At 32.5% G+C, this 22,495-nt stretch overlaps 1 protein-coding gene across 3 annotated transcripts; it reads right to left on the bottom strand.

Annotated features, from left to right (window-relative positions):
• Nucleotides 1-5,619: 5,619 nt before the first annotated feature.
• Nucleotides 5,620-21,107, bottom strand: LOC131626661 (uncharacterized). 3 transcript variants are annotated; one of them, XM_058897496.1, is made up of 11 exons: nucleotides 20,960-21,107; nucleotides 17,881-20,665; nucleotides 11,720-11,959; nucleotides 10,900-11,619; nucleotides 9,933-10,742; nucleotides 9,091-9,816; nucleotides 8,185-9,009; nucleotides 7,785-7,830; nucleotides 6,091-6,260; nucleotides 5,905-5,988; nucleotides 5,620-5,799 (listed from the first exon to the last, which is right to left on the bottom strand). In XM_058897496.1, exons 2-10 carry the CDS (start codon nucleotides 20,647-20,649, stop codon nucleotides 5,974-5,976), a joined length of 6,321 nt encoding a protein of 2,106 aa, XP_058753479.1. In that variant the 5' UTR covers nucleotides 20,650-20,665; nucleotides 20,960-21,107; the 3' UTR covers nucleotides 5,620-5,799; nucleotides 5,905-5,973. The 3 variants fall into 3 exon arrangements, with proteins under 3 accessions (XP_058753479.1, XP_058753481.1, XP_058753480.1); XM_058897498.1 differs by lacking the exons at nucleotides 5,620-5,799; nucleotides 5,905-5,988 and adding an exon at nucleotides 6,830-6,899 and having other exon boundaries at nucleotides 6,111-6,206; XM_058897497.1 differs by lacking the exons at nucleotides 5,620-5,799; nucleotides 5,905-5,988 and adding an exon at nucleotides 6,830-6,899 and having other exon boundaries at nucleotides 6,123-6,260.
• Between the last annotated feature and the right edge of the window lie 1,388 nt (nucleotides 21,108-22,495).

The raw sequence follows: 22,495 nt of genomic DNA, 5'->3' as shown, positions 1-22,495 counted from the left end.
CACCTCCTTCTTACTAAATTCACACCTGGCCCAGTACCACAAACCATTCTTTTCCAATTTATTTTCCACAAACCACCAATAATTCTAATCATTAATTAAATTTCCGATTAAATTAAAATTAGAAAATATGGGGTGTTACAGAGACCCCTTATCCCCTTATATTTTCATATTATGTGTTGACATTCTTTCTAACCTTATTATAAATGCCCATAATAATCATAAAATTGAAGGAATAAAATAGCTAAACAAGCACCCCAAATAATGCACCTGTTTTTTTGCAGACGATAGCCTCATTTTCTGCAAGGCAAAAGAGAAAGATGTCATGACGCTGCTCAACATAATTCAAACTCACCAGGAGAGTTCGGGCCAGAAAATTAACAATACCAAGTCAGAAATGATGTTCAGTAAAGGCACAAGCCAAGCAATCCATAACAAAATAACCTTCATCCTAGGATTCACAATAGTGCAACAAATCAAGACGTATTTGGGTCTTCCGACCTAAATGGGAAACTAAAAAACAAATACTTTTAACTTCGTCCTGGACAGAATAAGGGGAAAACTTAACAATTGGAGGAACAACAAAATATCCTACGCGGGGAGGGCCACGCTCATAAAGGCAGTTCTTCAACCTATGCCGACCTTTATTATGAGCTCTTTTCTAATTCTGAAAGGCCTATGTGAGAAGATGGATATCATAATAGCCAATTACTGGTGGGCCAAAACAAAATTCACTAGACAAATTGGAAAAATCTCTGCAAACCAAAGCTCAAAGGCGGGCTAGGTTTTCAAACCTTTCAAGAGTTCAACGAAGCTTTGCTTGCAAAACAAGTCTGGAGACTTCACACAGAACCTAATTCGCTAGTGGCTTGTGTTCTAGAGACTAAATACTACACATGGGAGGATGTTCTACAGGCGAAAATTGGTAGGAGACCTATCTATTTGTGGAGAAGTGTGCACACAAGCATTGGTATTATCAATAAAGGCAACTGCTGGCATATAGGGAATGGCAAAGGGACTAGGATCTGGGAGGACAATTGGATTCCTACACACCATCAATATAGGCTATTCACAAAACACCCTAGGGAGCAAAGAGTCAGGTTTGTGGAAGACCTTATAAATGAAGATACAGGGCAGTGGAACCAGGAGATACTTAAAACCACCTTTATACAACAAGACATAGAAGCTATAAACCAGATTCCTCTCCATAACATAGATGGACAAGACTGGCTGGATTGGAAAGCAAATAAAGATGGAAATTATAATGTAAAGTCTGGATACCACAACATAGTTGATTGGAACAAGCACGAACAGAGCCAAACCTCTGATGCTAGTCAACACGAAAGAGTGTGGAAAAATATATGGAAAGCAAAGTGTACTCCGAGACAGAACTACCTTATATGGCGCATCCTTAAAGATAACCTTCCAGTGAAAGCTCACCTAAACTCTAAGGGGATTACTAAAGATATCCTTTGTCCCAGATGTAACAAAAAAAATCAAAACAATTGACCACTATTTTATGGGATGCAGATGGACGCAAAAGGTGTGGTTCAGATCCAATCTCACGATCAAATTCCTGGCAAACACCAATAATTATTTCAACAACTGGATAAAGGAAAGCGTTAACAAGGTGAACGAAGCATCCGCTACAAGAAAAATGAGTTTTTGCAGCGACAAAAGTTGTTGAGAAAAATACGAAATTGCTGCAAAATGTATTTTTTCAACGAAAAAAATGTCGTTGCATATCGTTGGTATAAGTGCTGTTGCAAAAAGTTTTGCAGCGACATTTGATGTCGCTGTCATAACAAATGTTTTTACAACAATAATTATTGCTGCCTTATTTGATCAAGTACAATGTCCATAGTCGTTGCCAAAAGCTGTTTTTTGTCAACAACTAAAGATATTGTCGAAAATCATTTTTGTCGACGATATGAGTTGTTGCCATATATTCTATACCTCAACCATAAAAGTAGTTGGCATAAATTAGATTTCGCAACAATTTATGTCATTAATAAAAATATAATTATATTTTTAAATTTCCTTTTAAAATTAGCATCATTATTTTCATTTAAATTGTCATTATTATTTAAAAATACATAATTTAACAATATAAATCACAAGATTGATAATATTTTTTTCAAGGAATGTTAACAATAATTAATATAATATTAAAATAAAAAATACCACAAATTATCCCAACTGACATAAAAATTTAAATTTCTAAAAACATCAAAAACTAAATATTAATAAACAACCTTGTTCCCATAAAAATAAAAATTACATAGTTGATAAATGAAATTATGACTCTCGCCAACATGATTATTAACTCTTCTTTATATCTTTGCTTCGAAGCTTTCTTGGTGAAGTAGTTGAAGTACTCTTACTTGACCTACAATTTCAAAACAATAAAAAATTAATGTACAAGTTTCTTTTACAATACATTCTTTTGCAATAGAAAAAAACTAATATAGTAAAAAGTCACATCAAAGTAAAAAATAAACAAATATGCACACATTGTCAAAACTCTTTGTTACACAAAAATACTAGTTCACTTACTCCTAGAGTAACAATGTTGCTCCCAACTTTTTACATAAAACACAATTAACTTCTCATAAAACTATATATCAATAGCAATCTTAAAGAGTACTTGTATAATACATTATCATTAAATATAACTCTTATAACAAATAAACTATACTTAAAATATTCATACCACATATGCAAGACACTAGAAAATCCTACTTACAATTTTTCTGTAGTCATGTTATTAACTTTGTGATCAGATTCAAAAGTTGTATTCGGTGTACTAGAAGATAGTCCTCCCTGTAAAAATATTCAAAATAACACTAATGACATATTCAATATAATAAATTAAAAAATTATATAAAACTACTAATTAATTATATTTTGTAATAAAAAGAATAATTTATATACTTACTTGAAAATTCATCATTTTATAAAACATATTTGCCATTTTTTCTTCAAATTGCGTCTTTATTTTTTCTTCGAGTTGTCTTTGACTCTCTTCAAACTTTGCAGTCATTTCTTCCCTCAATTTTTGCTCTTCTTGGAGTTGAGTTTCTACATCTTTTAATTTCATTTCCATATCATGCCTCTTTGCACAATCCTTTTCTAATTCTTCATGTAAGCCAATAACAGATTTACCCTTTTGTGGTTTTATTCCAGCTCCTAAGCCACGACAATATCCAGATCTTTCTCCTACAACTGATTTAAAAGCAATGTTTATAAGCTTGTCTTTATCTTCGTCCACATATCCGGCTTCTTCAAAATCATTATAAGCTTCTCCAACCTTTGTCTATTACAAAATGTTAATTATAATTAGAAATAAACAAAATTTATCACAATTATATATGTTTTGCAAATTAGGTAAATATATCATACATGTACTTCCTTAGAGGCATCATTTGTCCATTCTCCATTGCTATTTGTGTGGGTCATTCGCCATAAATCTTGATAGTTTGGCTCTTTTTGAGTTTCTGGATCTCTCTGTACATAAATTTATATCATCACAAAATATAATTATCTATTAGTCATCAACTCAACAAAAAATATACCAAAAAAATTGATTTTATAAATCTATTGTTTACCGCATCATAACTAACAGCTTGAAATGACTTCCTTCCACATCTATGATTCATAACTTGTTTTGTTTTATTTAATTTGTTCCTTTCACTAATTGCCTGAAAATATTAAAAAACAAATATAACACTTTTTATATTTAAAACTAAGTCATCCATGTTTTTATTAGATTTAATAGAAACATACCTTATAGTTAGCACTTGAAAAATAATCTACCAAATACTTTCAATCTTCCTCACTTATATCATCTGGCTTATGTTCTAAAGTTGTCTCATTTGTGTTATATTGGCTAAAGTGTCGATGGAATCTACATCCATGATTTCGATAGAGTCTTTTAGCAGTATCGAGAATGACATCCCTGTTGTGTGTTGTATTATCAATGTCAAAAGTATCCTGCAGTTAATAATTGAAAAAAAAACTATTGTAAGTACTTCATAAAAGAAATAAAATAAAATAAAAATGTACAATTTATAATTTACCAAAACTTTTGAAACTATCTTGTCATGTACATCTTGTGGTACTTTTCTTCACCTTTTGACATTAAAAGGAGTATTCTTTAGGAAAACTATTGAAATCTCAGTCACAAAATTTGCAGCTCCTGGTCCAACAGCTACCATTTTATGACTTGGAATAACAACTTACAATTTTTCAATAGAGCTTTTCCTTTTCTTTTTTACAATACCTAAGCCAATAGTTCTTCCGCTTCCAATTTTTCTTGTATTTGTATGTTCTATTGTATTTTGATCCAAAAATTAAGTTTATGAGAAATATAATGTGAACTTTTAAGATAGAAATATGAGAACAAATAGTATATGAATAGGAAAATTAATGTAAAGGGGTTTAATAAATACCTTCTTGTTGCTTACTTGTATTTGAAGAATTTGGAATTTGTAAATCCGGACCTTGATTTGGGGGAGCCATGACTAAATAGAGAATGACAAAACATGAACAAATCAATTACAAAATTGATTAAGATGAAAATGAATGAAATCTTAAAATATGCATTTACCTTGAAAAAGAATAAACTAACCTGATGATGAAAGAAATTGAAGCTGGTTAGAAAAGAAATTAAAAAGTAATGAAGAAGAAATTCTCATAAGAGAAGATAATGGGTAACAGTTATCTAAGAGATAATGCTCTTCTAAAAATTGTCAAAAAAATTTAGCGCTAAAAATTACCTCCAATTTAATTGCTGTATAATTTAATTGATTGGGAAAAAATTGTTAATTAATTTTATCTAGATCACTATTCTTTTTACGTATTTCATTCCTTTCTCTTGCACCCTTTCATAATTTATTATTTTTAACCATTATATTGAAAAGAATCAATGGTTTAGATTTGGAGTAAGTTATAATAACTTACTCCTGGAGTAAATATAACCCTCCTCATATATATATATATATATATATATATATATATATATATATATATATATATATATATATATATATATATATATATATATATAATAAAGAATGATTACAGAAAATAGGAAATGCGAAGAATCACAACACCAATAGGAAATTTAGGTTAAATGTTGGTGAAAAGTCTCATGTGCCATAATAATTTTTTGCATTTTATTCATTTTAATAGCACACCACATTATGCTTTAGGTGCCACATAAATTTTGGGGAAATATTAAATATAAAAGTTAGAAATTTAATTTGGATGATTACATCTTAGAAGATTTGGCTTGCAAGAAATAGGATTATATTTAAAGGTGATATGGTTGATTTGAATCAGTTGGTAGAGGATATTAAGTTATATTCCTGGTACTGTTTTATGGGGTTGAAAAGCTCATCATTTTGTTACATTTTCTATAAGTGGAGTTTAAATCCATTAGAATGTTAGAAAAGTATTTAAAAGAAAAGCAGCAGGAAGAATAGGCGGTGGACGATTCGAACAAGATAAGGCTAAATCGGCACGCTCATTCTGTTCGACTCAGTTTGTTGGTGTTCTCAATTCTGCGCATGCTGCAGCTAACTGTCTCAATCTGAATTTTACTTGACAGGTTGTTGTTGGTTTGCAAAATTGGTTGGCTTCTCTTTTCTATTATGCAAGGTCTAAAACTCTAAAATATGTTTAATACAAATAAAGGCAATGTGTTTTCAACAAAACATGTTTGTGAACTAAAGATTATTTTGCCAAAACCATAGCACCATTCTAAGATGATTTTGGCCTCTAGAAGTCCAGCTCAGGATGCTGCAACAGATAAAATTTAAACCGTTAGCAGCCCGATTACTACATCGTCAGAGACACGAAGAGTTGAGAATGCAGAGAAAATCAGTGAAAAAAACAAAGGTTGACCTGACTCCTAAATTTCTTCACCATGTCTTGTTTATTAAGCTCCTCACTTGTAGGAAGGCCCATGGATTTCTACCTCTGATCAAACTGTTGAACAATACAAGATAATATTAAGCCATTGGCAACGAAATTCAATGAACAGAATCTCACGAAGTAAAATCGATGACATAACAAAACTCAAGCAATTACCATCATTTTCTCGACAGTTGATCGAGTCTCAGGATCCTGCAGGTCACCAAGTTTGCTGTTTTCAGGTTCAACTTTTTGGGTATTAATTTCATTATCGCCCTTTACAAGACATTTCCCTGAGTCCAATTGGTCATGCTTGGTTAAAAGAATGGAAATCGTATTCTGATCCTCTGTAAAATAAAATAAGATTTCAAACACAGTTTCGATCATCAGACATATGACAACCAGAATTCTCACACGAAAATTTAAAAATATCGAATCCATTATGATGCTAACGAATTATGGTCTTTTAAAAAGGATTTTCTACAGACGCAATTTAGTAGTTCTATATACCGATGTTCCAATAACATTCATCAGGCTTGACAGATTTGTACAAACCTCCAACAGTAAAATATTAAAATCATGAATCAGTAAAGATGTAATAAAAACTTTTGAACAATGAATGATTTCAACTGTAACTGCAATAACTTAAAACAAACTTGCATCAGTAATAGTTTAACAGTGAAATTTAAGAAATCATTTACCTAGAAGGCTTTAAGTTAATACAAAACACAAAAATATGTGGTGCAATTAAGAACATTTACAATAAATAAGTTACAAAACAAAATGCTGAGATAACAATAAACCAAGCATGCTAAAATCAAATCTTCGATCACATAATTTCAAAAATCGATCCTAAAAATCCAAATAACATTACATAACAAGCTACCCAAAAATGGCTACATACAAAATATACAACCTTTGGTATGGCATTGCCAATCACTCCTTAGCTTCTGCATTGATACCATCTTCACTTGCGATCTCACCATCTATCGACGTAAAATAATGAGTAAGCTAGTCATACTCATAAGATAAGTAATCATACTCCTAAGATAAAATTATTGAGATACTACACTTCAGATGCACATATAAGGATCAATTAGCATCTAGCATATAACAATGCATGCCAAAACTATTCTTCAACACTGATAAAATATTTCATCAATGAAGATCTAGCTAGCTATAACTCCTTGTGACTGACATGTAGAGTGTTCATCAGAATGACTCAATATTCCACCGAAACACCCGATGTACCAGACATTTATATAAAACCTTTCTGCCAATGCAGCACTCAGGGCCAAAATTTCTTATTATTTTAATAAATACAAATGCAATAGGATATTCATCATCATCGTCAACTACATTTAATGTATCTCGCCAATAGTAATATTTTCATTATCAACAAAATCATCAAAAACTTAGCAACCAAGTTCAGTAACTAGAAAGTCTTATTTCTTACTCATTAAAATGATCCAACCAATCACTTAATTATCATCCAATTATGTATCCGACGACATTTAGAATTTCACAAAAATCAATGGAGATCACAACCATTCATTATTAACTTCAATAATCAACAGTTAGCATTATCGATTGAAGGTGACACACTTTAAGAGGTGGTCATAACAACAAACACAACATATTATAATATCCCTCAAATATGAACTTCGAGTCTCCCTTGATCGTATTACGGGTCTATTATGTATTTCATGTGTGCTCTCTAATTACGTCAAATTTTAGAGTGGATTATGCCCACAGTTTAGAATATATATGAATGATAGTGATTGTGTGATTATATGAATTGCAGATATTGAACATAATTTCATAGAGATACAACTAAAATGTTCAAAAGAGAAGAATTTCATGTTGTGTACCTTGCAAATACGATGATATGATGGTCCCATTAGAATGTGAGGCTTCCTGTTAACAAAATGTTAAGCACAGACAAAAAATCATATAAATATAAGAGGTAAAATAATTGAATAAATACAATTTATAAATATAATAATGCATACATTTCTTGCAAATAAAAACCAGTTTATCATTTAAAAAAACCAAATACTACAAAAGTGGGTCCAAACAAAACAATCAATACAATCATTAATAAAATATGTGATATGGTATGACTGTGTACAAAACTACAAATAGATTATATTTCCTAAACTCTGGAATGTTTACCTTTTAAACTAAAACTAGAGTTAAAATATATTTCTGTTTTCTTGTTTTTATATAGAGAACAAGAAAACAACTTCAAAAGAGATAATTAGTATGTACCTTTTCTAAGAACAATTGTTCAATAGTTGTGTTAAGATCACCTTTCCATTGTATATTTTTGTCTTCAACTTCGATTCCTGTCAGGTATGGTGCTTCCGTGACTCCTAATGAGAAATTCTTCATTTGAGGACATCCTTTAACAATGAAATGCGCCAAAGATGGGAATATGAATGTTTGTTTCCCATTGGAGAAGTTTCTTAAGCTTAACAAAGTAATGAACTTCAAGATTTCCAATTTTGCAAATATGATGTCTTCCTCTACTTTTTCATCATCAATCTTCACAACATCCAACATCTTCTCACACTTCTTTATTTTTAATTCTCTGAGCTGAACTAAGCTTTTAGCTGTTGAAGATGTTATCAAGTAAATCACCTCTTTGCAATTGTTCACCTCCAAAATGGTTAGATTTGTGAAAGATGACGACGATGGTACCAAACTTACCAAACTTGGACAACTCCATACTTTTAAACTTTCAAGATCTTGTAGTAGAGAATTGTCTAAAGGAAAATCTTCATGCCAGATGTATTTGATCTTTTCTAGTTCATAAAGCTCCAACTCTTTTATTTGTTTAGAAAGTTTGTTATTGAGATTTCCAGCAGTTCCATTTGAAAGGAATAATTTTTCAAAAGAACAATAAAACAATGAAAGAGCTGTTAGATTAGGAAATATCGCATGGAAATTATTCAGATGAATAGTTGGAGTTTCATTGAAGCGTTGCAAGTGAAGACTTTCTATTTTAGGAAAGATATTTTGATGAGAGTAATCATTCAACATTTTAAAGGCATCCTTTGCATTTATTGACAAACACTCCAAGTTAGTGCTCAGCTGAAAAATCAAACATCCAACGATTAAATAAGTACTACTAGTAGTTTACGACAGAGATAGGTAAAGGATGATGGGATTTACCTTTTCCATTGAAAAAAGGGCTTGTTGAGAATTTTCATCAGGTTGTTGCAAATCTAAATTGTTGAAGGAGAACATTCTTAATGTTTCACAAAGATATACATTCAAATTCTTCAATGAAGGGCACTCTAAAGTATGTTTTCCTTGATAGAAACTCTTTAGATTTTTCAAACGAATAAGTACCAATGCATTTAGTTGTGGAAAATTAAAAGTGATTTCCATTGATCCTTCTTTCATTGCAACAATATCCTCGACTCCACAAGAATCTATCTTAAGCATTTCAAGATTTCCAAGATCTTGGCATAGTGGTAATGAAAAGATGTATAACAAGCTTTGGCATGAAGAAACATCCACTGAGCATATGTTTCCAAAGTTCATAATTTCATGAGGATCCTCTTTCCATATGTGCTTTAAGTTTGGTAAGCAAGACAAAGTCAAGGTTTTCAATTGACAGCTTTGTTTTATCAATGTTGATTCATTAGACTTCATACCTTTAACATCAAATATGGCTTCTAATGAATAACAGTCTTTTACTTCTAGCTTTTCCAAACAATATAGCACTTGAACAACATTTGATGGAAAAAGTACATCTAATAAAAAATCACATCTCTGCACCACTAGATGTTTCATATTGCAAAATATAGTCTGATGATCAACTTGACCATACCATAAATCCTTTAGCACAGGGTGGTCCGATAAGGCTAAATATTTGAATTTAGAAAATGCAACCTGATCAATAAAATTCAAGTATCAACTATATATCAACAGACAAATCAAAATTAATATGTTTTTGAAAATAATGAATGTTTATTGATATCCATAGGAAAAAGGTTAGTCAAACATACCTTGTCTTCAAACATTTTTTTTATTGTATCATTTAGGTTTCCCTTCCAATGCCATTCCTCTTCATTTTCTGCATTTTTAACTTTTCGAAGATTTGGTGTACTTGTGTTTCCCTCTGAGAATATCTTCATGTAAGGACATTCTCTCACAATTACTACCTCCAACAATGGAAACTTCAAGAAGCACTTACTAGAGCAAAATTTGTTGAGGCTTGGCAAACATTCCAACCTCAGAACTTTTAAACTAATAAATGCAACGTTAACATTTTCTACTCCTATAATTATTTCTTCAAGTGATTTACAGTCTCTTACGTCAAGTATTGTGAGTTTGACTAAACTTTGTGCCGTAGGAGTTGTAATTAATTTTTTTAGCCCATTGCAACATGTTATCGCCAGCTGAACCAAATGATTGAGTGTGACAGAGGAAGGCAACAAATTTGTCAGACTAGAACAGCTAAAAACCAGTAATTGTTCAAGGAACTCAAGAATTGGGTCAATTTTAGATCCTTCCTCACATATATGTTGAAGTTTATGTAATCCATTTAAAAACAGCCTTTTAATCCGTGTACGAGTCTTCTCACTTATTTCTCTTTCATCTTGAAATATTTTCTTGAAGCAACTCCACTGAACAGCTAACTGCTCAAGATTATGCACATTAATAAGGAGCCAATAAGGAAATGTAGCCTCTTCATTTTCATACCTTTCTAAACTAAGAAAGGTCAGTTTGGTAAAAAGGGCACTTGAGTTTTGGGCTTGCAATATCATCTCAGCATCCTTTTGATCTATCCACAACTCCTCCAAGTTTGGAATCACCTAAAACATATTTAAACATCACTGTGAAAGAATTGAACATTTTATTCATACAGATATAATAATTTCTTTATATTTAAACATCATTGTAAAAAATATATATTAAAAGAGTCCTACATACATGTTGTTTTCATGCAAACATTGCTTACATGATACATACCTCTTCGGCGATGAAAAGTGGTTGTTGAGTTATGACGGAGAGCTTGTCATGTTGAAAACTACTTTTAGAGCTGTTTGTAGAAAGGGTTCTATACAAATTCAATTTTGAACATTTGAAAACATCGATTTTCCTCAAAGATGGACATGATAGAGTATGTTTTCCACCATAGAAACATTTGAGTTTGTTCAAGTTCCAAAGCACTAGAGTATTCAATTGGTTAAACTCAAATATGGGAGCTTCACGCAGCCTTGACTCTTTCTCCTCTGCAACAATTTCATTCATGAAATTACATTGTTTTATCACAAGTTCTTTGAGATGTGAACAACGAGTAGCTACAGAAAGTGGTAATAGATACTCCAAACTTTTACAACCCTGTAATCTTACAATTGTTAGATTTTGAAAACTAAGAATTCTTTGAGGATCCTTACTCCATATCTTTTTCAGCTTCGGCAATCCATCTATAGTAACTTCTTTCAAATAAGATGTACCCTCTACACAGTTGAAAGTCAACTCAAATATCTCTTCCACAAAAGCACAATTTGTAACCTCCAAAGTCTCTAGCTTATTGTAAGTTGTTTGAATTGAAGAAGGAAAAACTACCACAATTTTCTCACAATTGTTCACTTCCAACGACTTCAATGACTCAAACTGGTGGTGCCATATTGTCTTCAATTTGACCATGTCCTTCAATATTATTTTCTCTAATTTGGAAAAAGGAACCTATATGTATTCATAAATAACCAGTATAATTTTAAATAAATAATTATTCAATGCAAGTTTAAAATTAATTGGAATATTCATAATGGTAAAATTATCATACCTCATCCAACGGATTGTTTCCCTCTTCTTTAGCTATTACCTCCTCCATCAAAGGACACTTACTTATTTCAAGGTGTTTGAGGTTCTTAAAACTTCCAACAACAGTAGAAGAGAATAAGTACTTCAATCCGCCACAATTCTCCACAATCAAACTAGTCAAGTTGTACATAGAATAATCATCCCAAATTTTACTCAACTTGAGAGAACTCAATTTAAGGGTATCCAATTTAGGAAATGCAACCTACATAATAATAAATTAACATAAATCATAATTCAAGGCTTATATGTAGTTATCACGAAATTATAAAATTCTATCATCATATAGATCCAAAAAATAATACCCTAACAAAATTTTGAAATTGTCCTTTCTTATCGCACAATGCCACAATTCATCTCATCAACCAATTTATTTTCCACTCTTTTTTTCTATCTTTTAAATTTAAATTTCAAATTTCAAACATTAAACATTATAGATTCATGTTATTTCTCATAATTAGTTCATTCCCTCTTTTTTTTTTTCAAACAAATTTTTTTCAACAGAGTAAACGTCAAGGTATTCTCACAATTTTTTTTCTAAATTAAATTTAAGCCACCAGAGCTTAGGTTCTAACAATTTTTTTTAGAGAGAACGATTTAAAAAGAGAAACGTAATTAATAAATCAAAAGAGAAAAATGTGGAAAAAAAATGTTGCAATGTCACCTCATTTATGAAAGATCTTGGTTCATGTTCAGATAATGATTTTAGATTCACAATTTAGTTAGAATTTATTAATGAGAATTCCGACAACATTAAAGGTGAAGAAAAAATGTAATTTTTTAAATCAACATAAAACTAAAAATAAAGGTAAAAAGAAAGAAAGAAAAGAAATAGATAAAGTAAGTAAAATAGAGTCATTACATTTTTATTTTTAGGATATGATGAACCTAAGAAAAGTATAAGAAATAAAAAAAATTCATTAAGGCTCTGTTTGGTAAAATACATTTTTGAGTTTATAATTTATAGTTTATTAACTCACATAACAATTTAGACCTGTTCGGTAATGATATTTTCATCACGAGTTTATAGTTTATTTTACTAGCTTATAGTTTATTTTACATACGTTATTTCGAATAGCATTTAATCCTATATCTTGTCATTTTTCTCACTTTTATCCTTATTATTGTAACAAAAATCTATTTTTATCCTTAAGAATTTATTTTAGTTTTAAATGAAATAATTATCTATTAAATATTTTTATGTCATTTTATATTTATAAGTTAATTGAACTGTTAATTTTACCAAACAGTTCAATTAGTTTATCAGTTATTAATCTCAATCATCAGCTATAAGTTGTAAACTATCAGTCATCAACCTTCAATCATAAATTATAAGCTATCAACTAACTTATCAGTCAATCACTATTTTTATCAAAACAGACCATAAATCTTATTGAACATTTAGTTAATAAAACCATTCTTCCTTTGTTGATGAAATATCTAGAACGGAAATATAAACTCCAATATTTTTTCGATTAACAATTTTTTTTCTAATAGAAATTCTTCTTTGGTTGAGATAATTTAAGTAGAGAAAAAGTCAACAACACAAACAAAATATTCTATAATCAAATTTAAAATATTTTAATTTAGGAATAAATTAACTTAAATATCTTTTTTTGGAAAATGCTAATGAGTGTTATGTTGAAATATTAAACTTGATTTGGGCCTAATTATTAGTGGTATTCTTGGGCTTAGTTATTTTGGACTTAGATGATTTTGGGTAGTGTTTCTAGAGAATTCTTGTATTATTTGGAGAGTCTAGATATTTCTTAATATTAATATTCTCTAGAATACTCTTGGAATTTCTAGGATGGAGAACTCTCTAGAATTAGTGAGTCTAGAGTTCTCCTTAGAGTACTATAAATAGAGATGTAATCTCACACATTTGTATCAAGCAAAAATACAAAGTTTTCTCTTCCATAAAGAATTCTCCTACCTATCAAGTTTCTATTCAAGCCTCCAATATTTCTAAACACATGTCCTACACACAAAAACAACCTTAATTCCAACAAAGTGGTACCAGAGCTTCAAGGTCCTCAAAAGATGGCGAATGGAGGTTTCCCTTTTCAAATGCCGATGCTCACGAAGAACAACTATGATAATTGGAGTATCAAGATGAAGGCGCTACTAGGATCTCAAGATGTGTGGGATGTCGTTGAGAAAGGCTTCAAGGAGCAAGACGAAGCCTCGTTAAGCCAAAGTGCGAAAGATACATTGAAGGAGTCAAGAAAGAGAGACAAGAAAGCTCTCTTTCTCATTTATCAATCGGTGGATGAAGATACTTTTGAGAAGATATCCAACGCAACGACGGCCAAAGAAGCATGGGACAAGCTTCAAACTTGCAACAAAGGAGTTGAGCAGGTAAAAAAGATTCGTCTTCAAACTCTTAGAGGTGATTTTGAACGTTTGTTTATGGAGGAGTCCGAGTCAATTTCTGATTATTTTTCTCGAGTATTGGCCGTAGTCAATCAACTTAAAAGAAATGGTGAAGATGTTGATGATGTGAAAGTCATGGAGAAAATACTTCGCACTTTAAATCCAAGTTTTGACTTCATTGTTACCAACATTGAAGAAAATAAGGATTTAAAGACCATGACCATTGAGCAACTCATGGGTTCCTTACAAGCATATGAAGAAAAACAAAAGAGAAAAACTAAACAAAAGGAGGCTATAGAGCAACTACTACAACTCAACATAAAGGAAGCAAACTATGTAAACTACAAGAGCCAAAGAGGACGAGGACGTGGCCAAGATCGTGGACGTGGACGCGGACGTGGAGGAGAAGGAAGAGGAGGTTACAACAACTACTCTAACAACTTCAACAATGGAGAAAGAAGTTGGAATCCACAAGCGACAAGAGGTCGTGGAAGAGGAAATTCATGGTCGAGGTACGGAAAATCACAAATTAAGTGCTTCAACTGCAACAAGATTGGTCACTATGCATCCGAGTGTAGATTCTCAAAGAAGGTTGAAGAGAAAGCTAACTTTGTAGAAGAAAAAGGTGGAGAAGAAGAAACTTTGCTACTCGCATGTCAAAACCAAGTTGAAGAGAAAAGAAACAAGTGGTACCTGGACACTGGTGCAAGCAACCACATGTGCGGCGATCGAAGCATGTTTGTAGAGATCAATGAAGCGGCAACTGGCGATGTCTCATTTGGAGATAACTCGAAGATACCGGTCAAAGGAAAAGGTAAAATTCTCATACGCTTGAAGAATGGTAGTCATCAGTTCATATCCAATGTCTACTATGTCCCTAACATGAAGAATAATATTTTGAGCTTGGGACAATTATTAGAGAAAGGCTATGACATCCACTTGAAAGAACATAGTCTTTTCTTAAGAGATTGTAGACATAACTTGATTGCTAAGGTGCCTATGTCAAAGAATAGAATGTTCCTTTTGAACATTCAAAATGATGTGGCAAAGTGTCTCAAGGCGTGCTATACCGATTCCTCGTGGCTATGGCATCTACGATTTGGGCATCTCAACTTCGATGGTCTAGAACGTTTAGCAAAGAAGGAGATGGTGAGAGGCTTGCCTAGCATCAACCACCCAGACCAACTCTGCGAAGGATGTCTAATTGGGAAGCAATTCCGAAAAAGTTTTCCAAAGGAATCAACATCAAGGGCCACAAAGCCGCTAGAGCTCATACACACAGATGTTTGTGGACCAATCAAACCCAACTCATTTGGAAAGAGTAAGTACTTTCTCCTATTTATTGATGATTATTCCAGAAAAACATGGGTTTACTTCTTGAAGGAGAAGTCAGAAGTGTTTGAAAACTTTAAGAAGTTCAAAGCCCTTGTGGAGAAAGAAAGTGGTCTTTCCATTAAGGCCATGAGATCTGATCGAGGAGGAGAGTTCACTTCAAATGAGTTCAACAAATATTGTGAAGACCATGGAATACGTCGTCCTCTAACTGTGCCAAGATCGCCACAACAAAATGGAGTAGCAGAGAGAAAGAATCAAACCATACTTAACATGGTGCGAAGCATGCTTAAGAGCAAGAAGATGCCGAAGGAGTTTTGGGCCGAAGCAGTGGCATGTGCGGTATACTTGACAAATCGCTCCCCAACAAGAAGTGTGCATGAGAAGACACCACAAGAAGCATGGAGTGGAAGGAAGCCAGGGATCTCTCACCTTAAAGTGTTTGGAAGTATTGCTTACACCCATGTTCCAGACGAAAGAAGAACAAAGCTCGATGATAAAAGTGAGAAATACGTGTTTGTAGGTTACGACTCAAGTTCCAAAGGTTACAAGCTTTACAATCCAAATAGTGGAAAGATCGTCATAAGCCGCGACGTGGAGTTCGATGAAGAAGATTGTTGGGATTGGAGTGTTCAAGAAGAAAGGTATGATTTTATTCCTTACTTTGAAGAAGAAGAAATTGAACAACCAATGATAGAGGAACATCTTACACCACCGACCTCACCGACACCAAGGTTGGAAGAAATAAGCTCAAGTGAGAGGACACCGCGACTAAGGAGCATTGAAGAGATTTACGAGGTAACCGAAAACCTAAACGACATTAACCTCTTTTGTCTTTTTGGTGATTGTGAGCCTCTAAGCTATCAAAAACCGGCGAAAAACGTAAAATGGAGAGACGCCATGGACGAAGACTCATTTAAAATTTCGGATCAAGAAGACAAAGGAATTTTCATCACCCAAGAAGGATATGTCAAAGAAGTCCTTAAGAAGTTCAAGATGGATGACGCTAATTCAGTTGACACCCCGTTGGAATGTGGCAGCGAGTTGAGCAAGCATGAAGCTAAGGAGAATGTTTGGAGTCACAAATCAAGTTTAAGGGGGGATGTTGAAATATTAAACTTGATTTGGGCCTAATTATTAGTGGTATTCTTGGGCTTAGTTATTTTGGGCTTAGATGATTTTGGGTAGTGTTTCTAGAGAATTCTTGTATTATTTGGAGAGTCTAGATATTTCTTAATATTAATATTCTCTAGAATACTCTTGGAATTTCTAGGATGGAGAACTCTCTAGAATTAGTGAGTCTAGAGTTCTCCTTAGAGTACTATAAATAGAGATGTAATCTCACACATTTGTATCAAGCAAAAATACAAAGTTTTCTCTTCCATAAAGAATTCTCCTACCTATCAAGTTTCTATTCAAGCCTCCAATATTTCTAAACACTTGTCCTACACACAAAAATAACCTTAATTCCAACATGTTATAGAACACTGGCTCAAAATGTAAAAAGATATGTATTTTTAGAACTACTTGCATTTATTATATTTAAAATTAAAATAATTAACTTTTCTTAAGAATAAAAAAGTATATATATTTTTTAAATATTGGTATTAAATACATTAAAAGTAAAAATATTTTATTTAATGTTTTTTTTATTTTCAATTATTCAAGAGCATTCTTGAAGCACTCGTTAACATGATCTATATTTTTTTTATACATGCATACTCAAATTTTAAGACTTAAATGGGTAAATTAGTGATAGATATAATCATATAGATATTAAAAACATGTAACAACTATTTATTACTAATAAATATAAATATTAAAAAATTACATACAATAAATTATATATATATATATATATATATATATATATATATATATATATATATATATATATATATATATATATTGTTTAGGATATTTATACATTATTTAAAATATTATTTTAATTAAATAACAAATAGTTTAAAAACAAGTGACAAAACAGTATGTCAAAATGACAACAATAAGACAATATACAAACACATTTATACTATAAAATTAGAGTCCACGAATTAAAATATATAAAATATAGGAAGAGAATATTGATAACAAAATAAATTCATTTTATTCATGAATATGATATATCTTACTTGAACATAATTATGTTAATCCTATAAAAAACTTCAACCAATAATTTTATATTTTTAATGAATATTATATAATTTTTTAAAGCATAATCTTATAATATAATATGACTATTTTTTATAATATAATGTTTTTTTTTAAAATTCAATACAAACACAATAATATATTTAATACATTATTAAAACTTTTTTATATTATAAAATAAAAATAGATTAATAATTGAATAGTATCCATATATTACTATTAAAAGCAATTTGTCATCTAGAGAAAGTTGAAAACAAAATAACATACCTGGGCATTGAAAAAAGACTTTTGAATAGTTGTGGAGTGTGTCAAATAATTAGAGAAGAAATTATCAAGTGTCTCCAAATGTTCTAAAGTCAAAGAATGCAATTGAAGAAACTCAATTTTTTCATTATTTGCACTTGAATTGTTGTCTGCGGACACTATCTCCTTCATAGAATTGCACTGACAAACTTCGATCTTAGAAAGATGAGAAAGTTCTTTAATCAAAGTAAAGGAGAGAAGATATTTTAGCTGGAAGCAATTCTTGACTTTGATAACATTGAGACTTCCAAAAGAAGTAGCTGAAAGTGGACCATGACATATATGCTCTAAGTTTTTAAGATTATCAAGTACCAGAGTTTCCAAGATGGGAAAGGACACATGGATTTGATTTCTCTCTTTAGAGTCAACTATGTGGTTCATGTGTGCATTATTTTGGACGTGGAGATGTTTTAGATATGGGAATCCTTCCCCATTTAGTTGATAAAGAACATTTTGAATACCATCCACGTCATCCATGTACAAATTCTCAACACTTTTAATCAATGCTTTAATTCCGTGCTCCAAATGTATCGAGGTACCAAGTTTGAGCATCAATGTTCTTAAGGTTCCAACCACAATGTCAGACCATTCCCATACATCTCCAATAGCTATTTTGTATCTTTTCAGCTTCTCAAACATCAGTTGCAAGTCCCTTGGCAACATCCAAGTCTCGCGAATTTGTAATTCTAGAGCTGTCAAGTTGGGTAGTTTTCGAAGCTCGGAAATGCTAGCATTGTCATTTTGAACTGTAGAATTCACATCTGCCCAATTAATATTAGATGTATTGCCCATGTACAACTCCTCCAATTTAGTCAAGCTTGATATGATGTTGGGTGGGACTACTTCTATTCCTGAGCTGCTCAAGTCAAGCATTTTCAATTGAGTCAATCTCCCTATTTCTCTTGGTAACATGATCATTGAAGATTTCCAGAGACTGAGAATTTCTAAATTTTGCAAAGCTTCTATTGCATCCATATTTTCCAAAACACAGAAATCTAAACACAACGATCTAAGGTCCGTTAGGAACCGAAACGAAGTTGGTAATGAAGGCAAGTTCAAAGATGTTAAATCTAGCATTTTAAGGCTTTTCATATCCTCAAAAAATGTATGAGGGATTTCTAAAGATCGATTCTCACTGCACAAATAGAAAAATTTAATGCATGGACAATCGATCCTTTGTGGAAGCTCGTCCATATGATGACACCTATGTAGAATGATTTGGGTGCACCTGTTTAAAAGATCATTGGTTGGCCATTCCTCATCAGCAAATTTCCTTAAAAATACATGTTTATCTCTACGTGCTATGGAGGTAGCAAAATCACGAACAACGTCATGCATTATGATCAATCCGCTTGTTTTACTTTCAAGCAAAAGACACCTCGCCTCCAAAGATTTGATTATTGTGTAATGTTTGTTTCTTGCATCATCAATGGTTTTAACATCATTTAATATGTCCAAACCCATTGCAACTTTCAGATAATACTCAACATTTTGATTTGGAATTGAAGCATATAGCAAGAATAGATCCCTAACTTCATCACTTTCCAATGAGTCGTAACTCAACTCCAGAGCATAATAACTTGTCGCATGCACCCCTTCGTGATTATTACATTGTAATTTCCTTAATGCATCTTTCCAATATTGGACATCCCTCTTATTTTTCATTGCACGCGCTACCGTAGTGATACTAAGAGGCAAACCTGCACATTTTTGGGCAACCTGAATTGCAAAATCTTTCAAATCCCTATTGTTAACCACATCACCAGCCATAAGTTGAAACAAGCTCCATGTCTCTTTTTCACTCATAAGTTCAAGTTTGAAAGCGAAATCCTCTGGAACGTCCATTTGCACCAACACGTCTTGATTTCTACTTGTCATCAACAATTTGCAACCATTATGCTCATCAATTAATGGAATTCCCACTTCCTTCAAATCAATTACGGTCCATATATCATCTAGAATGATAAGGATACTTTTCTCTTTCTTGATTCTCTGTCTCAGTCGATCAGCTCTGCCTTGAATAGTCTCCTCAAGGAATCGCAGACCCAACATATCTGCAATCTCCCCTTGAATTGTTTTCAATTCTGGATTTTTGGATACATGTGTTTTAACCACTTCATCAAACAATTTTTGTTGCTTGGCTATTTGAAAAACATCCTTCACCAGAGTGGTCTTACCCACCCCACCCAACCCATACACCCCAATGTTGCATGAATTAGGGTCTTTTAAAGCCTTCATAATCTTCTGCTTGAGTGACTCCCTAGTCTCATATTTTTCATCACCTCTTGTTGAGGAGGAAGAGGCGACTCCATCTAAAGCAGGAAGGAAACCAACTGGATCAGAAATCTTTTTTCCTTGAACTTGAACAACATCTTTTGCAATTTTTGTGGCTTTCCTACTTAGTTGATGACGCGAAATCAAATTAGGAAACGGCCATGCTGCTGAGCACCTAACATTGGCATGACGTGGATCATTTTGAAGCTGAGTCGCCCTTTCAGTGACCTCCTTCACATTCTTAATCCAGCTCTCCACACCTTCAAAAATTGTTTTACCATTTCTCTCCTCTTCTTCAACCAAACGCGTCATTCTTTCTCTTTCATCATCAAGATCTTTAACATGATCAGCTAACATTTTGAAATTGGCTTTGTAGAATATCAAGTAACTTGCTTGACGTCCAATAGGAAGAACGGTAAACTCTGCTACTTTTCCAACAACAGAAGTTACAATTTCCATTGTGACTTGAGTTGATCTGAAAATAAAATATGCTATTTTTGGATGGGTGCAAAAGCAACAAGGAAAACTTTTGTATCATATTATTAATATATTACGAAAAACTGCAAATAACCTTTTAATGGGCGATTAAAATGGTTATAAATGAAAACTGTTGAAGACTAGTAGCTTTTAGAATTTGAATTACTAGTATATTTTATGAAATAGTTATAAAGTTGAATTACTTTTTGTGTGCGTGAGTTAAAATAAATGAATAAAAAATAGAATAAATAAAAAATAGGCAAAAGAATGAAGAGAATGATGGATCTCTAACCTCTAACCACTTGTTCAGCAAACTTCAACCTTTGAAATGAGCAGAGCGAGTAGAATCTCCCTTTTTCCTAGCTTAGACAAGATACAATTATTTCTCTCACCAATCACCAACAAAAACATGTCCCACAATTCAAGATAATGCTGACGTGTCAATCTCTTGAGCACTCCTCAGATTTTCTTATCCTTTCAATAATCATTCACTAAATTCATTCATTGCATATATGATGGTATTACATTTTATTCACAACAGTTATTTGAATATCTAGATATTAACCGTGTATTATAATAATAGTGTAAATAAAGTACATTATATTATACATTAGGATTGTTCAATAATCAATTCAAATGATGTTAATACAAATCAATTGCGGTTTTATGTCAGCTATAGCCTATATGCATACTGTTATGTTATTCATAAATATACAGCACTTTTTTTAACATTTTTTTATTTTTTATGACATCAATAAAATTATTATTTTTTATTTTTCATAATAAAATTTCTATTCACTTTTACGTCACGCCACATAACATTTCTATGTTATGACCCGGCCAAAAATCAAATTCGATAATCAATTCACTCCAAATGATCCAAGGTATATAAATTATTATACAAGATATTTAAGGTGTTTTTTTATCTCCACTTTTACTCCGCTGCATTTGATTATCACCACTGAGATCCATAACATCATTAAATCTAGTGAGGATCTATCGTCGGAACACCCCTCTCAAATGGCAGAGTCCTACCGAATCAAGAAATGAAGATCGATATGTACTAGGATACTCGAGAGACTAGATGACACAAAAAATCTCGAGTGTGAGGCCACGAGTGGTTTTAACAGTCACTAATGTTGATGAAACGCTTGCGAGATACCTTGTAGATGATGGATTCCTCGAGATAACTTCTGATCCAGCACAATCGAGCAATCAAATTTTTGGCGGTCGGATCTGAGCGCATATGACAACGAGATTCGTTGACCTTTGATAATTCGATAAATTACTCTCACAAAATAACAAAGATCACTCCCTTAGCGAGATAGAATAGGTGAGAAGGAGGTGTCTCGGGCTTTTGATAACCTTGAATGCAAACATCATCCAAGATGTCTCTGCTCGGCTGGTTTACCAAACTATGCTCAACTTTGCCAATCCGCTTGGAGTTAGTACTATAGAGAAGGAGACCAAGCTCAATCCACACTGACTGGAGAAAAACTTAGTAGAGAAGCTCTTAAGAAACCTCATCCCCGTGCGACAGCAGCTTCAGAGTAAGCCAAATCTATCAAAATCTCAGTGAATGAATTTCTATGTCCCTTGCGAGCACGCTGTTGATTGGATTTCGAAGGATGGTGGAAAGCGCCGCCCACCTCAAAGTGAAGGAGCGAAAATATATACCAATCTCGGTCGACCATTCGTAAGACGTAGCCCCAAACAATCGGCAGCTACGAAGACGATGGTCACCTGCTATCACCCGTTAGTTAAAGAGACATGGAAAAAACCTGTGGTGGACGAGCGTATCCAGCGGACAGGAAAAAGGGAGAACAAA

The sequence above is a fragment of the Vicia villosa genome, unplaced genomic scaffold (genome assembly GCF_029867415.1).
Source record: "Vicia villosa cultivar HV-30 ecotype Madison, WI unplaced genomic scaffold, Vvil1.0 ctg.000316F_1_1_2_unsc, whole genome shotgun sequence".
In the NCBI taxonomy this organism is placed as follows: Eukaryota; Viridiplantae; Streptophyta; class Magnoliopsida; order Fabales; family Fabaceae; genus Vicia; species Vicia villosa.
The sequence above is the reverse complement of the archived record's forward strand: the minus strand, read 5'-3'. Positions and strand labels throughout refer to the sequence as shown.

Coding starts and splice junctions, on each gene's coding strand:
- LOC131626661 (XM_058897496.1), bottom strand. CDS start 20,649: ATGGAAATTGTAACTTCTGTTGTTGGAAAAGTAGCAGAGTTTACCGTT. Junction 9,010..9,090: donor CCCTTTTTTCAATGGAAAAG/GTAAATCCCATC, acceptor TTGATTTTTCAG/CTGAGCACTAACTTGGAGTG. Junction 7,831..8,184: donor AACAATTGTTCTTAGAAAAG/GTACATACTAAT, acceptor TTTTGTTAACAG/GAAGCCTCACATTCTAATGG.